The 16901-nt window shown below is 39.5% G+C and overlaps 2 protein-coding genes across 4 annotated transcripts in view; one reads left to right on the forward strand and one right to left on the reverse strand.

Annotated features, from left to right (window-relative positions):
* Positions 1-3556, reverse strand: part of neur (E3 ubiquitin-protein ligase neur) — a 33178-nt gene extending 29622 nt beyond the window's left edge. For both annotated transcript variants that reach the window (XM_075684596.1, XM_075684595.1), the window contains exon 1: positions 3320-3556. In XM_075684596.1, the coding sequence (XP_075540711.1) occupies positions 3320-3383 (64 nt within the window). In that variant the 5' untranslated portion in view covers positions 3384-3556. The remainder of the gene's footprint in view (positions 1-3319) is intronic.
* Positions 3557-3750: 194 nt separating this feature from the next.
* Positions 3751-16901, forward strand: part of LOC142575330 (DNA repair and recombination protein RAD54B-like) — a 43310-nt gene continuing 30159 nt past the window's right edge. The window contains exons 1-11 of one of the 2 annotated variants that reach the window (XM_075684597.1): positions 3751-4024; positions 6186-6367; positions 6924-7047; positions 7136-7157; positions 7474-7528; positions 8089-8176; positions 8371-8485; positions 11056-11222; positions 14071-14225; positions 15860-15907; positions 16023-16104. In XM_075684597.1, coding sequence (XP_075540712.1) covers positions 3929-4024; positions 6186-6367; positions 6924-7047; positions 7136-7157; positions 7474-7528; positions 8089-8176; positions 8371-8485; positions 11056-11222; positions 14071-14225; positions 15860-15907; positions 16023-16104 — 1134 coding nt within the window. In that variant the 5' untranslated portion in view covers positions 3751-3928. The remainder of the gene's footprint in view (positions 4025-6185; positions 6368-6923; positions 7048-7135; positions 7158-7473; positions 7529-8088; positions 8177-8370; positions 8486-11055; positions 11223-14070; positions 14226-15859; positions 15908-16022; positions 16105-16901) is intronic. The other variant, XM_075684598.1, reaches the window with a different exon arrangement.

Consider the following 16901-nt stretch of genomic DNA (forward strand, 5'->3'; position numbering starts at 1 on the left):
ACTTCTCAGCCTTTAGTTTTGACTCCACCTTTCATTGTAAAGGAAATACAAAATTAATCAAGTTGTATCATTTTCATGTGCCACACAAGACAGAGGATCACAGGAAGATGGAGACTTGAAATTATCAATAGCAATCAAACAAGAAAACACAAGTCCCTCTTCAACTTGTGTACAGCCCACAATGCTACAGTGGACAATGTTCATCATCCATAATTTTTTATTCCGATGTTCCTTTTACTTAGCACTTTTATACATCCTGGTAAAGCTGCCACTTCTATTGTCATTGAAAACAAAATAATGCCACATGTCTTTTAATGTTCTCTTTTCCAGTGTCTGAACAGTTATTTACAAGATTCTGAAAAAAAAATTCTAAATTATTACTATTATTTTTTAAGAGGGTTCGTTTTTAATCAAAACAGGTAATTTCAGGCAATTTATAAAAGGATGTATTTGTGCTACAGCAGCAATTTTCACCATAACTGCTGAACAAGTTTTCTCATAGCCGGCCAAGTTTCAAAAAGCTACATGCATTGGCTTTGAGATGAAAATTCGGTAAAGTAGCAACCTTTTAACGAGTATTAAATATCTTGAATGTTCAAATATAATATATTTGTACGGCTCCAGCAGCCATGACAGATTCTAGCTTACTATTCTTTACATATCTATCTTAGACAAAAAAATCCATTCTATGTAGCCATAATATTTAGTATTTTATACTGTTGTGAATTTGTGAGAATGCCTAGTACATGAAAATGGCATTTCCACACTGAGGAACTTCAGTTATTTTTTTTCCTCCTATATTATCCAGTCACTAAAGAAACAGAGTTCACTTTCGTGCTGCCAAGTGATATGTGCATAAAATGTAAAAAATTTCATGGAATCTAAAATATCAATTTTCGGACCTATGTTCATCTCTCATGGAATCGACCAGAGGCAAGCACTAAAGCATTGAAAGGCTCTACAATATAACTGCCAATTATTGTGTTACAAAAGGTTCCTCAAATACTTGCAAGCCAAATTAATTGTTAAGCATTAGTATCAGAAAACTATACAATAGGTCACGAGGGACACCTCCGTGGATGCCTCCACATATTAAGAATGAAGGTTTTATTTTCCCTACTTCACTGTCAGTACTTTTTCGCTGAAACCTTTCTTGTAATGTACAACCAATGAGCTCAAGCAATGACAATCCTTCAAAACCACATTCATTGAAAGTGTGACCTCACAATTGCTGGGAAGCAAAGCCAGCAAGAGCGCTGAAGATAACACTGCATTTAAAATAAACTGTTGTGTACAGTATGTGGAAAGGTGAAAAAAAAAACACTTAACATTGGCAGTTTATAAATATAGATAATAGCAGCAGTAAAAACGTCTTTATTAAGAGATCGCCTCAAGAACCAGACAAAAAAAAGTAAAATTGAATTCCAGGGTCCTGTGTGCCAGAATCACAACCTTTATCAAACATGCCAAAAGCACTTATTTTTTTCACACCTGGTGAGGTCATAATTAGGGAGTTCTGGATTTTCGGCACTCGATATCTGGGGACACAAACCGTTCGCTCTACAAAAGAATGCAGGAATGTATACAAATGAACGCAAGCAGGGCAGGGTGCTTTGTGTGTGCAAAGGTCCCTTTGGGTACACAAAGCCCACATACACTAACTTTAAAACTCCCTATTATGGTTGACTTCACCTGCAAAAAATTGACAAGAGCTAAGAAACTAAGCAAATAAACCCAGTAAACAGATTGCAAGCTAGCACAGTAAGTCACAGCAGCTGCATTTCGATGCGAGTGAAATGCAAAAATGCCTGTGCCTTGCATTGGGTACAGATTAAAGATCCCCAGGTAGTCACAATCCAGAGCCCCCTGCAACGGTGTGCTCTGCAATCAGATCGTGATGCTGGCATGCAAAACATCCGAATTTTTTTTTTTTACCATGAAAAGCCACTTATGCTCTACACCAAACACACAAAAGTTATCTGCTCACACTGTGCCAACATGCTCAGTATGCATCTTTCCCGCTATAATTCTGGTGAAGCACAGTTTGAAAACACAGGGCAATGCCTATAGGAGGCATTGCACAGGGACGATCTGTGAGTACGGGACATTCTGGAAAGGAATATTATATATATATATATATATATATATTCTGACCAAATGCTGCCAAGTTAGCTGACGCTTCGGCAGCAAAAAATTGCTTGCAAGCACACTGAATTGATAACTTTTTAAGGCAGCAAAAGGGCTAGTGTGCGCCGTTATTTGATAAGACCAGCCTTGCGCAAAAGCCGCCGGAAATTACGCTTTATCGTGACACCGTCGCTGCATTACAGCTGCATGCTGCAGAGGTCGGACGAAACTATGGCCACTACGGCACGCAGTTTTTAAATGAACCCCTGGCGCGCATCGCCCAACGGTTACTAGTGCGTACTGTACGTCAGCGACAACGCAAGGAAGACGTGACTGCTTTACGTCGCGTATGCCCTATGCTATTGAGTCGTAAAGAATGCATAATGAACGAAAAAAATATGTGGAAGCACTTTAGTTCTTTACAATAGAGTCAATCGCACGCAAGTCCTCAAAATATACTGCAACAGCTTTTTTCCACACTACTTCGGCAGCTGCCATAATAACGGCGCCGGTATCTTGAGACCGCTTCACTTGTCATTGGTAGTAGCACAACTGCATGCGCTGGAATAATTAGCGTCAACATTTGCGATAGTGTACAAAAATTTCCGAAACTGCGTTGGGCCAGGCACGGCGAAAGTTAACGCGTGATGCTCATGCCAGCAATTTAGTCATGCGGGCAGTTGATAGAAGTGTACCAGAAAAGTTGAATGAACACTCAAAGTGAAATTCGGCGGTTCGCGTGAAAGAAACCAGCTGCCGCATTGCGACTTTCACCTGTTGCTACGCTAAAGCAGATGTTATCGCAAGCAAGATAAAAAAAAAAAGAAAAAAGAAAAGCGCGCACAAATATGCGAATGTCCTTTATGCAAAGCCGACTTTTCCGAAGTATGTGTCCCAGCTTGGCGACGTGTTCTGAAACCATGCCGAGAGCGTTATATTTATGCCCCGCAGTTCCGCGTTGTATCAGAGGGAGTGAAAGCTTCCTGCACCTTTTCCCGACACGATTGGCCGGTCAAAGTACGTTTTGGGTCACTACAGGTCACGGAGATTGAACCGCAAAGGCGCAACTTCAAGTCTATAATGCCCCGTGCAGCTTCGTCACGCCCATAAGGGTGCTAAGGCATAGCAGATAAAACTGGAATACGGAGGAAGCCGTTGATAGGAAGGCCCAAGAGAAAATGCTGGCACTTACATTGGGTCGCGTTGGTGTTGCCCATTTCACTGACGCATCGAGGCGGATTGTTTTCGCCAAGCATGCACTACATACTTCAGTTGAACAAGTGAGCGCGCTTTGGTAGTTACTGGGCAGCGAAATGGAGTGGCGACAGCGAGCCTGAGCAGTCTGTGCGGGAAAACAAGTCGGCAAGCAAACTCGCCCCACTCCAAGCTCTCAGGTTCACATCAGTGGCCAGATTTTGATTTGGCTAGAACTGAGTCTCTTATTCTGACTGGCTTTGACTCGATGACCGCCTCTCTTACAAAATATTTTACAGCAAAAATATTTTTTCTTTACGATTTCATATTTAAATGTGAAATTAATTCAGTTATATGCATGTTACTTTATATATTTTGTTTTACGCCTCATAGTTGTTCATTTTCTTTTTCATGATGGCTAAAGTTGGTGCAGCAGACGATTGCATGCAGCAAACAAAGAAAGCGAGAAGATTTGGCGCGGTTAGGTTGATCCCTGAATGCATCTTTCATAATGCATGTATTGAGTGTATTCTATGTGAAACTGTTTGTTACGAATAATTTGCAGCGCGTTTAATTGTTTGTGATCTTTAAACGCGTGTAAGAAAACATGCGCAAGTCATCTATTCTTCAGCAATCTTCAAATAAGAAATTTAACAGCCCTTTCTTGAAGCCAGCGTCGACTGCTTCAGTTGCGAGAGAAAAGGTAAATGTCACACTTTTATTCTGAGCCTCCCAACCTTGCAAATCGAAGAGGGAAAGATATCAATCGTGCAAAATTATTCATGCACAGAACGTTGTATCAACCCGAATGCAAACAGACAGCAGCAGACGATGTCCATTGCGTTTTGTTGAATGTATGCACATGTGCACGACTGATGCAGTACGATTGCTTTCTAACCTCTCACCGTGATGCTTGCTTGCTTGCTTGATCCACAACTAATGGCACCCACCCACTACAGGAAATGGGCCAGCTTAATGGTGGAACTCTTCCTCTTCTACTGTTTCCATCCGTTACCGAGACAACTAATCTACGCGCCCATTTTCCCAGCTGTTGTTCATGAAAAGTCTTTTTTTCACCCATTTCACTAAACTTAACTAAGAAGGTCAAATCGTGCGCAGCATGAGCACATCATTCTTCACCTGCACTTGCCACCTACATTCTTTTGCCTTGTTGCCTCAAAACATATGCACGTACCCATAAGAGGAACGTTCACATTGAATACCCTCCTTCCCGCTAACTTAATAATCTGTACTACCCATATTAAAAAGAAAGCAATAATAAACCTGTCTCTACTACAAGCAGTTTCGTTTGTTTTCTTACATGTTCTTACAAGATATTTTCACAAGATCACTCTCGTCTAGATTGTGGTTTCTATGTGTTTGTATGTTTATTGCAGTTTCCGTCCTTTTTTTTTTATTATTTAAGAAGGATGGTAGCTATATACAGCCGGCACCGTTCTGCATGCAGGTCTCCACTTCTGATTTTTCACTACCTCTTTACTTCTTTCCCTCAGCACTACTGCTCGTGTTTCGAAACATAGATCAGAGCACATGTTGTGCAGATTGCTAAGGGGCACCTAGCTGCACATCATTATGTATTCTCATCATAATAAACAAAATAGCTGGTAACAGTCAGAATTCAAATCATGGTTCTTATGTCTCAAATAACACTACAGACTACAAGGTTTGCAAGGGGAAGGGTTTCAGATAATTCTTGTGGGAACTCTACTGTTGCACTTGAATCCATATGTAAATGCCTAATAGAAATGAGTTCTAATTGGACATGCCTAAGTTGAGACTATTACATCTTCATGCTGAGATGTAATGGGTAACAGGATCTCATCAATTATGTTTGCTTATGCCATTTTCAACAATATTGAGATATCTTATCCTTAATACCTTTCACGATCGACATTTTATTTCACTTCACCTCATTTTCCTAAGAAAAATAAATAATAATAGTTTTTTCACTGCCTGATTCATGGCTGATCCCCCTGAGGCGTTTGTGCCATTTCACTAAGGAACAAGAACAAAATTTAAGCAGCCTATTTTCTACCAAGAATAAACATGGCAATGACATGGCTTCTATTAGGGGTGTGCGAATATTCGAAACTTTTGAATCGAATAGTCTCCTATTTGTTCGATCTTCAAATTGACTATTCAATATTCGTAAATGTTGATATTTTTCTAATGCTTTTTGAATGTTTCAAAACGCCAACTGCACCCAAATAAACATAAAATTGGAGCACAGGTATGGTAAGCTTTCACCCCCATGGGCATAGTGGAGCAGGCTTAGGTATCCATACTTTACAGGCTGTACAGCAATCATTTGCACTTTCTGAAGAGTCCTGTGCATGCAAAGGAAATCCTTGTTTGCTTGTAATGCCCAATTTGTGCTTTTAATAAATAATGCTTAATAGCATAGTATGACAGAAACTTGGCAGAAATGACAGTTAATGGCAGAAACTTGCGAACTTCAAGAATACTGGGATGTGAACATTGTTTTATATTAATTGTGATAATGGCTGTTCATTGTTCAAAAGGTTTGCAATTCGATTTGATTTGCTTCTGACACTATTTGATTTGGTCTTAAAAATCACTATTTGCACACCCCTAGTTTCTGTTCAAACATGGTTTGATTCAAAATGTGACCACTAATGTCATGGCTTTGAGCTATACCTTCTTTGGTGGTTCATTGATAGTATTACATTATGAAGTGACATCTAGACTATGAGAGATCAATAGTTTTCCTTAGCAAAAAGCTCTCAATAAATTCTGATTTTCTTGGCTTGTTAACACTTATTTGAAGACAGAAGGCCACATAAGGTCCTCCTTCATGACCGTGCTAAGTTTTACCCTTGTAGGAACAGCCACAGCTTTGCAGCACTGCAACTGGGTCTGACAAGGGGGCTCAAAAAAGAAGTATCGGCGATATAGTGAACCTTGTCAACCAATGCCCAGCTGCACAAGGCACAGTGAAGAAGGTCCGTGTAGAGCTGAATGCTCAAACCAGACCTTCACCAGATGCTGACAGCTGTAACGAAAGGTAACTAGTCTGTCTCAAGCTTTAAATTAAAATGATTTGACTGCCCTGTTGCTTAAAGTGCTGCTCCTGATGTTGTGCACTCTTTGTGACCATCACATTTAGCATCTCTTCTAGTGGAATTTTTTAAATGTTAGTTTGCCCTTCGGCATAAAAGGTTTCTCACCACGTAGTTGTGAAGCCCTGTTACCAGCATAAAGTGAAAACAAAGTTGCCATAATAGGCATCGCAGTTGGTAGCATGTGTAGGTTGTATTAAAAAACGAAAGTAAATGCTGGTTGTAACTTTGTTTAGCTAATATTTTGCTATTTTGAATATTTTGACATAGTCGAAAGTCATTAATTTTTTTATACCTTCTTGTCTAACAACCTTGTATATTATGTGTTTATCCTTTTGTTAACACACATAGGTAAAAAAAAAAATGTGAGGAGTTCTTAGTTTCAGATATTGGTTTAGGTTTAGAGGATACTTTGCTGATAATTTCAGATATACTGCACCACCCTGTTGTGAACTATGCTTTGAAAGTTTTAGCACTGACCCATGGTTAAAATCTATGCAGCCTACCAACACTGCCAACACCAGTGCAGAATACCAGAACACAGTTACCTCTGTCTAATGCATCAGGAGCCACTAACAATGCTCGTTACTACAGTGTTGTCTGGTGTAAGAAGTCAATGAAAAAAGTGAGTTTTGCTCCCGTTTCTCTTGCAGTGGAATGTAATCTGACAGAAGTATTTACACTGACATGTGACTGTTCTTTTTCATGCATAGCACAAGAAGTGGGAAGGTGACGGTAAGTTGCGCTACCCATTTGGAATGATTCATGCTTGAATGACTTCGTTGAAATCAAGGCATCTGAGAAAACGCTTATAGACACCTTGTGTCTGCTACTCCACTCTCTGCCCTCTCTCTCTCTGTCCTTTTGTGTTTTCCTTCATTATTTCAATTTCTCATCCCTCTTCCCTCAGACTGGGTAACCAAGTGAATGTCCATCTTGTTGTTCTCATTGCCTTTCCCTGTTTTCTCATTCCCTCTCACTATTTCTGCACCGCTACTTGTTGCTGTGTTGATGTCTGGAGCTTACTTTCCGTGGGAATTTTTCGATGCAGCTGTGCTCATAATCAAAGGACGGTCAGCCACGTTGAGAAGCATGGAGGGAAAAGAGTGAGTTATATCCAATTGTTTGCATGCATTATAATCGTGGTAACTGGTTATATATTAGATAAATTGGGCTTCTTCAGGACACAACAAATATCATTAAACAACATGTGCAATAGCTTTCTAGTCGGAGAAGCAAGGCCACTTCTGTGCAACTTAGCATTTTTTGAAAAAGCAAGCAAGCTTCTTTTTTTGGTAATAAAGTGAAAAACTTGAAAATGAAGTAACACTGGGTGTTTCTTTTTATTTCTTTCTTTTTTTGTGTGTGGCTCAATAAGGCTACAGGAATATCATCTTTGTTTATGTCAACTGTTCCCATTTGTTCTCTAGTTTAATTCAATTTAGCTTTCTTGCCTGTTCTTCTAATTTTATGTCCTGCTGTTCATGTCTTGTGTTGATATTTGTTGGAATTTTATCAGAGCACATCTTGCTGGCACTGTGTAAATTGTCATGTGCGATATTGGAGTTGACAAACAGAAATAAATTGATAGATAAAAACTGCTGGCTCGAAAATTTAGTCAATATTCCTTTCCTTCTTTGTATGTTTGGCTCAAAAAACAATACAGATTGTCATCTGCTTTTGGGTACAAAGTGAAGGAAGTTGATGCAATTGAAGAAGGAAGCATTTTCAGCATTGGTGGCAAGGAATGTGAGGTATTGTAACATCCTTATTGCATGGCTTCTCTGAAATGAAGATTGTTGGTTTTAAGAATTGTGATTTTTCTACATTTTTCATTTGACAGAGCAGTTAAATTGTACCAGTTAGTCACTCTTTTCTTTGAATCTAGCTATCAATTCAAGTGCTTTTTATAAAGAATGCTGATCTTTTTTCTTGATTTGTGTTTTAGATACAAGCTTCCATATCTCCCGAAGAGTACCTTTCAGGGCGCTGTTTCAGTGATGGTTTTGTACCTGTGGCCACCCAAGAGGACTCAATACAGCCACGTTCAGCACCTACACTTAGTAAAAACGAAATATACTAATTGCTTTTATCATTTCTCTCTCATGTGTACATAAAGCCTGATGATTTTTGGTAACGTTTGTGAAAATGACTTGTGCAAATAAATGACTGTGAAGAAATGCTGAGATGACTCATGATACCTCAAGAACAGTTCAGTAGCCTCGTGATAATTGAAATTCAAATAATTGAAAATCCTGGTTCTTAAACAGATCTCTAAGATATCTAAGTATTAAGTTGTTATATTTTCAGCTTGTTTTAAAGGCACCTAAATGAACTGGTGCCTTTGAAACTGGTACCTAAATGAATACTGGTTAAAGGCCAACAGCAACAAAATTTAGGACTGCATAAAAATCTTATTTTAGGATAGTGTAGCCATAGAGGATCCTCTGCACAAAATTTGGTGCTTGAAATATGAGCAGATGTGTCACAAGCAGCTCACAAGAATAGCTGGCTATTTTTGGATACTGAAACTGAAAAACACATTGTCATTACCATTGCCGGAAACAGCATGGCTTTTTGGTATGAACTTTGAGATAAGGCACCACGCTGAGAACTCTTGGAGGTGGTGTGCCAGGACTTGCGTCATAGCAACGACCATCAGGTGTATGCATTGTCTGCTTAAGTGCTGTTTAAAGGCTGCGAACAGAAAGCTGTACGATTGCTGGTCCTGCAGCTTTGCCAATATTGCTTCAGTGCTACTCACTTATAACAAATTTAACCAAAGTGAAAATTCGTTGCAGTTGGCCTTTAAGAGAAAAATTTAGCTCAGGCCCAACATCAATTTTTCTATTGAAATGTATTTAAAATGCGTAAATGCTTTCATAGACAATCGCTGTACCAATTCGAATAAAGTCATTCGCACTTGAGATAGAAAACTTAATTCTACTAACTGTAGCAAACAAAATTGTGATTTAATGCCTCAACTATTTTTCGCAAATTGCCAAAAAGTCAACAACATTAAAAAAAACAAACTTGAGGACAAAGTTTACGAATCCAAAACTCAGTATCAACAACAGGTACAGCAGTTCTGTAAACTGCATCTGCTAAAGCAAGTGGACAAATTTGTCGTGTTAGTTTACAGCTTACGGGGAATCATTACAATTTTTATGGAGACATTGCAAAAGTTTTATTTGCAAATTAGTGGTGTATTATGGCATGGTGTATTACTTCCTTCAAAAAAACTGCTTGGCCTAGTTAGTATTTATGGTAAGACATTCTGCCACAAAGAACACAGACAAAAAGGAAGACATGTTGATGGTTGTGTCATCATCAATAGATATTCTTTTGTGTGTGTGCTCTGCAGCAAGTACGTCTTAAAGTGGTGCATTATACATCAAATTTGTCCAATTGATATGTGTCAATGGGTGCAGTTCACAACATTGTGGTATCGTTATTTGTTGCAGAGTTACAAGTTGTAAACTTCATAATTGATTGTTTAATATTTTGCAGTTTTTAATGATTACAAGAAGTTGATGGCATAAGTCAAAAATTTACTTTCTACATTTGCTAGATTTCAACTTCCACCTTCAAGCAGAACAAGCCTAATAAGCGTTGGTGCAGTGATTGCCGAGATAAGTGATTTTCCATTCCCATGTATTTAGATAGCTTCGTGAGATAAAGCTTTTAAATCAAACCTTATGGCTTCTCATGGAAAAGGAACACGGCCAAAAACAGGTGATTTCAGGATATTGATGAGGCATAAGTAACCAAATGGTGCCCACGCTAGATATTTAGGCCATTGTTTGTGCTGATAGGCACCACTGTGTGATGGAATTAATGACTCTGTTGCGCTAACACAATTTGACGTTATGTATAACTCCTCTCGTGCATTCATCTGTATATGAGAATGTCTCCATGCAATAAGGCATAATTCTGCTTTTTGGTCATGTTTTATTCAACTTAGGTTAAATCAAACTTCTGATGATTGAAGCAAAAATCTCTGGATGCTAAACGTTTTGAACTAACAGTCTTCTACCGTAATGTGTAATTTCCTCAGAATCGTGACAATATTGCTTTCTTTTTTTCGTTGGGACTTTGTGCGTGGTTAAAAAGAAAGTAGTGGCTGATAAGAGTCGGACAAAAAATACCCCAATTTTATATAAGCTGTCAATAAAAATATTCATCTCAAGTTGCAGTAACTGTCAAGAAACGAGGTCATCTTCTGTTAAACTGGCATAGGTTATTTTATTGTTTTGCTAATATGCATCGTCTTGTTCTGCTAATATAAGTTCTGATACACTTGAGTGAACAGCATGCTTTATTTTAAGAATCGTTCCTGCTACTTTCATCGTTCGGCTAATCACTGTAAGAATGAAAAATCACGGTTTAGCTTAAACAAGTACCTGCAAGAAGGTGACAAAATTGGCATAGTATTTGTTCTGTATGATTCAATTTATTTTCCCCTCAAAAGAGATATTTTTCACTTTATGAAAACTGAAAGTGTGAAAGTGTGAATCATTTATAGGCAGTATATCACAATTATTGATTCAAGTGTTAGCAAACACTTCAGACATTGCTGTCAGTGTTTGCACTTTATGCTATGCTTAATTAGACTTCTTTCTCTTCTACACAGAGACGTCAACACAGCAACATGCCACACTCAAGTTCCCAGCTTTTAGAAGTCCTCACGTAGGAAGCCTTCCTTCTAACACAAGCAGCAAGAAGATTTTAATCCCACTGCCCTGTCCACTGATCAAGCCAGACTCGCTAGTCATGCCTCGCCCAAGCAGCATTCACCAAGTATGACCACAACCTGCTTCAGTAACATTGTTTGCTGCATGAGTTGGTTCATATTAATGGGTGAAAGAAATGAGTGAAAAAACACAAAGGCAAAGAAGAGCTACACAAGACAAGTGCAGGACTTACAACTAAAAATTTTATGAATATGGTAGCCCTGACATCGAAGTAGTGGTGCATGGGTCAACTTTAGTAACCTCACCAGTAACAAAGCAAACAAACAGGCGTAATTGATCCTTCAGTGCTCGCAGATAAAAAGGTCGCATCTTTAGATTGTTGGTGCATGTTAGGCTAATCGCTGAAATGCTTGAGTAGCTTACTATGCCTGTTTGCTTTGTTCCGGGTCAGATTACTGAAGTTGACGCATGTGCTGCTGGTTTGATGTCAGGACTACTATTTTCATTAAATTTTCAGTTGTAATTCGAGCACTTGTACTGTGTAGTTCTTGTTTTTTGTCTCCGTGTTTTTCCACTTGTTTCTTTTACCCACAACCTGCATGACCACTTTCTGTTATTCATAATAGAAAAAGGCTGTTAATGTAGTCCATAGACTTGCAGAACTTGTATATAGCGTGCTGTGTACCAAGCCAATGGCCTGAATGCACAAGAGGAAAACATTGTAATGCACTGTCATTGTATCGTGACTGTTGATGCTCTCAACTGAAGCTAACTCTAGAGACACTTGTTATATCATAAAACAAATGATGTTTGCCTCAAAGCAGGTGGTGTGTTGTGTAGGGGTGCAGCTGATGAGATGAAAGGGAGTTATGGATCGTAAATAGAACACAAAGTTTGCCTTGCTTACTTATACTTGGGGAGGGTTTATTCGAGGCAGAGGGATAATAAGAATGTAGAGAAGAGACCCATATCAGGTGGGCACGTTTAAAGCCATCAACACGAGTCTTTTGACCGTTGGAAACATCAAAGGTAGCTTTGTCACCCTCTCTTGTCACATGTGATGAGTTCTGAATTGTGAATGTGACATTTGAATGTTCTGAAACAAGAATAAAGAAGAGTGCTGCACGCATTTCTTCTGGTCACACTCGCATGTGGAAACTGCAGTGCTTGCTGGAGCGGTGTAAGCTATTGTATGCGTGACGCACCCACCAAAACTGGTTTGTAGAAACAAGTATAATAATAAATTTTATAGAGAACTTCATATTTTTTCAAGGTCTAGATGGCTTTAACCTTCATTTAATGCACAAATGTGACAAGTGGAAATTGTCATGTCTCCTCCAAGATCAGAGCTGCTCCCATAGGAGAATCTAGGACAACTGTCTGCTCATAATGCTGTTGTACCAGCATTTCTTTACCTAAGCATGCCTAGTGTAAGAGCTAGGTTTGCTGCAATTTACAAAATGGAGAATATCTGTAGTGTTTTAGGGAACGGCATATTTTATAACTACAGACAAACCTCACTATAACAAAATAATGGATATAACGGAGCAAGTGAAATTCCCCTTGAAGTCCTCATAGAGATTCATATTGCAGTACATACAATAAGAGATAACAAAGTAATGGATAAAATGAAGTGTTTTGTGGCTCCCCCTTCAACTTTATTATAGCTACGTTTTACTATATACAGTAGAACTTTGTTGATACGTTCCCGTTACGTAAATTTTCCCGGCGCCAACGTTCAAAATCGAGAACATAAAAAATGAGCGAACAAAGTTATGCTCAGTTTTTACCAGTTCATACGTTCCCGGAAAACACGGTTTCTTGGCACCAGCGTTCAGTACGTTGCCAAACTGCCATTGTATGATATGTTTTAAGGCCGCTGGATCCCGTGTAAACAAGAAAATCTGTGAGGTGTGCACAATCAAGAACAGTATATAACAGCCCGACGCGGTAGTTTCACCACAATGCTTGCCCGCCTGTCTCACGTAAAAATGCCGGCACGCACTCAGTTTCTCATTTCGGTACCAGCAAACCTTCTCTGGGGTCATCGCACTTGGCATTCACAGCCATCACCGCCAATCCTATTGTGATAAGCATCTTTGCCTATTTGTTTCACAGCGCGTGGTGCCATCGGAAGAGTAGTGCACGCTCTTAAAATGCGATAACTGAAATGCGCCGCCATTCCGTGCTGCAGACTGCGATTGTATACGTTTTCCAACCGCTACATCCCACGTGAACAAGAAAAGGCGTGAGGCACATGTGATCGAGAACAGTATATAGCTGCCCGTCTCAAACAAAAATGACCGTGCGCACAGTTTCTTATTCCGGTACCAGCAACTCTCCACGTGGGTCGTCGCACGCCGCATTCACAGCTATTGCCGCCAAACCTATTGCGATAAGCATCTTCACCTATCTCTTTTACACTGCCTGGTGCATAATGCCATTGGTAGCATACTGCACGCTTTTAGTAAGCGATAGTCCAAGCGCGCTTCCGTTCTTTGCTGCAGGCGGCACGATGTGGGCATCACGTCTCACTTCAGCGGTATCCGGCATCACCCACTAGCTCGGTTTCGTTTTGATTTCTCATTGCCCTCTTAAAACACCGCGCAATAGGAAAACAACAAAACACGTCTTGAGTCGCCGGACCACCACCAGCTCGACGCATGTTGGCGTCCCGTGCCGAAACGATCCACGAAACGCTTCCCATTACGTAGATGTTGAGTCTGTCACATTTTTTAGTTACTTCAGATTGTACGTTTTGCCGGTTAGTACGTTTTTCTCGTTGTTTTTACCAAAACATATGAACAAGGTTCTACTGTATTTCAGCAAAGCTAAGCTGTCAAGATAATCGCAAAAAAAGATCCTGACAAGCGAATGATCTCTAATTAATGGTTGCATGGTCTATAAAAACTCTTACTTCACTTTCTGAAAGAAGCACTTTGGTTGCCTTTCAGTGGGACCATAACAAGAAGAACCTTCCCGTGACAGATGTAGTTGTGGAAGATTCTCTTGCTCGATGCTTGCGGCCTCACCAGCGTGAAGGCCTCGTCTTTCTCTATGAGTGTATCATGCGGATGCGAGCTTTTGATGGATGCGGTGCGATTTTGGCGTAAGAATTATGTTCTTTTTTATTGCAAAGCTGCCATCTGATATTAACACAGTAGAAAAGCAATGAATTGACACAGAATGTTGTTTTCGTTTAGTTTAAGGAAATTTAAGTATAATGTTCCCATGACAGATATAGTTGTGGATGATTAACTTGCTCATTACTAATACCTCAGACCTTGTCTGTAAAATCCTCCCTTTATCTAATACAGATCCACTGTATTTGCAGTTCAGGGGAAATTCTAACTTGGCGTTCATCAATTTCGCAATACATGGTTTAATAGAGCAATTTAGGGGTATACTACAGATCAATCTATTAAATATATAATGTCAGTTTTTTGGCACTGAGTAGATGTTGTAATAGATGCACTATGCTGAATTGCAATATTATATCTTTTTCTGTTTACACATGAGCCAGTTTTGAGCTTGATGCCACCATTGTTTTAAGTTATCTCATTTTCAGCAGTATTTGTAGAAAAATTTACAACCTAAATTCGCAAGAGATCTGCCTGGAAGAGTCATTGAAATTGAAGTTAATTGGTTCAGCCCACCTTAATGCAAATATTTCTGCTTTTCACATGTAGTTATTTTGATACACAGGGCCAAAAATAATGGTTTTTATTAATATTTTTAGCTGTCTAAAAACATGGCGGAACCAATGCAACGATGAATGCCAACGTTAATGCAATTCGCATTGACGCAATGTAGTAGCACATCGCAGTGCCGCTGCCAAAACGCGTTGTGTATGAGGTGTGTATGTAGCTGGGCTCCTCTCTCGCGCTTCCCACTGGACATGTTGTGCCATCTAACGATGCTGCCATAAATGGCAGCAACGATGCATGCATAAATGTATATTCACACTAAAGTGTCTCACATAGAAGAGGCGGGTTCAATTCTGCGCAGCATTGGAGAGATTTTAAAGGGTTTTGGTTGTCATTGAAAAGCACTGCATTCCCAGTAGCACATACGCGGTGACCCAGGTCGGCATGAAAGAAGTTCATTGAGGAGCGACACATACCGAGTGACCCAAGGTAGGGTGAATGAGGTTCATTGACGAGCAGCACTTACTCATTGTCACATATTCATCACCCAAGTTGGCCATACAGTTAGTTTCAAACATGGTTCCCTCAGCATAGCAGCACAATGCGCTACCCATTAGACTATGGACTACCCAGTGACCCAAGTTGGCAGGAGAACCGTTAGGGACATAGGCTGGGATAACGTAAAACTAATCCAATCTGTTTGTGTTCCAAATCTCTGTAATAGGTAAAAAATATGGCTCAGGCTCAGCCTATATGGGTGGGACCTGAGCCATTTTAACTTATTCCGGAGTGCTAATGGTTGATTCGGAATAAAAACAGGTTGAAATAGTTTTAGATTATCCTGGCCATAGACAGATAGACAGCAAGCCATCGGAAAGTAGGTGAAGTACTCTAAAAATGTTAATTGCATTGAAATGTTAGCTGTAAGAGCTTGTGTGGATTTCAACTGCTTTCCTAATAATTCAAGTTTTGTTGCTTCATTGTTTGTCTCCTCAGTAACAAATTTGTACATAATCTGTTGCTCAGGGCAGTGGTGTGGGAGGGGGTAGGAAGTATGTAACATGTTTTTTTTTTCAAGCTCATCCTCTCATTTCAGGGATGAAATGGGCCTTGGAAAGACCCTACAGTGCATTGCACTTATATGGTGAGAGTTAACACTGTGAAAACATGCGCTGTCACAGCAAGCATTGCACGTAGCAGTCATGAAATGCAGTGCAGCATAAATTAAGAGCACGCCGTGGTTGTGGTGTTCACTGCAGGACACTTCTGAGGCAAGGACCATACGGTGGGCAACCATTTCTTCGTAAAGTCATCATCGTGACACCGAGCAGCCTCGTTAAGGTGTGTATTGCACAAAGGCTGTTTAAACATTAATTTGCAAGGGAAAGTTTGGAGACCACAGCGTCAGCAAAAAATAAACATTTCTTCCAGGATAGCAGCACAATGTGAAAGAATTTCAATGCATTGTGTTAGTCAAACACGAACATGCAGTCGGTACTTCTTGATTTCAGCCTGCATGCTTAAAAGCCCTGAAGAAAAACAATGTTTACTGTGTCTGTGGTATCCAAATTATTATTGATGTGTGTTGATGTACAAAATGCTGAAGGTTCGTGTTCATCATTGTAAACCAGTGCTACATTATATGTGGCCTTCTATAGTTGCTAACTTGCCTCCAATTCACAATGTATTTATGGTCAGCATCAAATTAAAATTGCCAGCACTAAAGTATGGAACTCTGTACCACTAGAACTATAAAAGAGGCACATAAATTCAGTATCCTAGCGAAAAAGTTTTTTTTATTGTGCCAATGTGATGTTATCTTCATCCGTCTCTTTTCCCTGGCATGGTGAAAATTTGCTGAAAATCGCAAACTTCTATGAAAACATTTTGTCTTGAATAATTAGGGGTCGCAAATATTGGTTGTCTCTCATCCTAGAACAAGCTACGGCTTACAGAGATCGCATTACACTATACCAGCCATGCTGAACAACTTTGGCGTCACTGAAAACGAGTTGAAAACATTATTTTAAAGAGATTTGTGTAATATGCGATTATAAGGTCTATAAAGTGACATAACCGTTTTGTGATGTTATGGCATATTTTTGCTTTGAAATTGTTTTGGTGTAATTTAGGTTTTA

Source organism: Dermacentor variabilis, chromosome 3 (assembly GCF_050947875.1).
Source record: "Dermacentor variabilis isolate Ectoservices chromosome 3, ASM5094787v1, whole genome shotgun sequence".
Taxonomy (NCBI): domain Eukaryota; kingdom Metazoa; phylum Arthropoda; class Arachnida; order Ixodida; family Ixodidae; genus Dermacentor; species Dermacentor variabilis.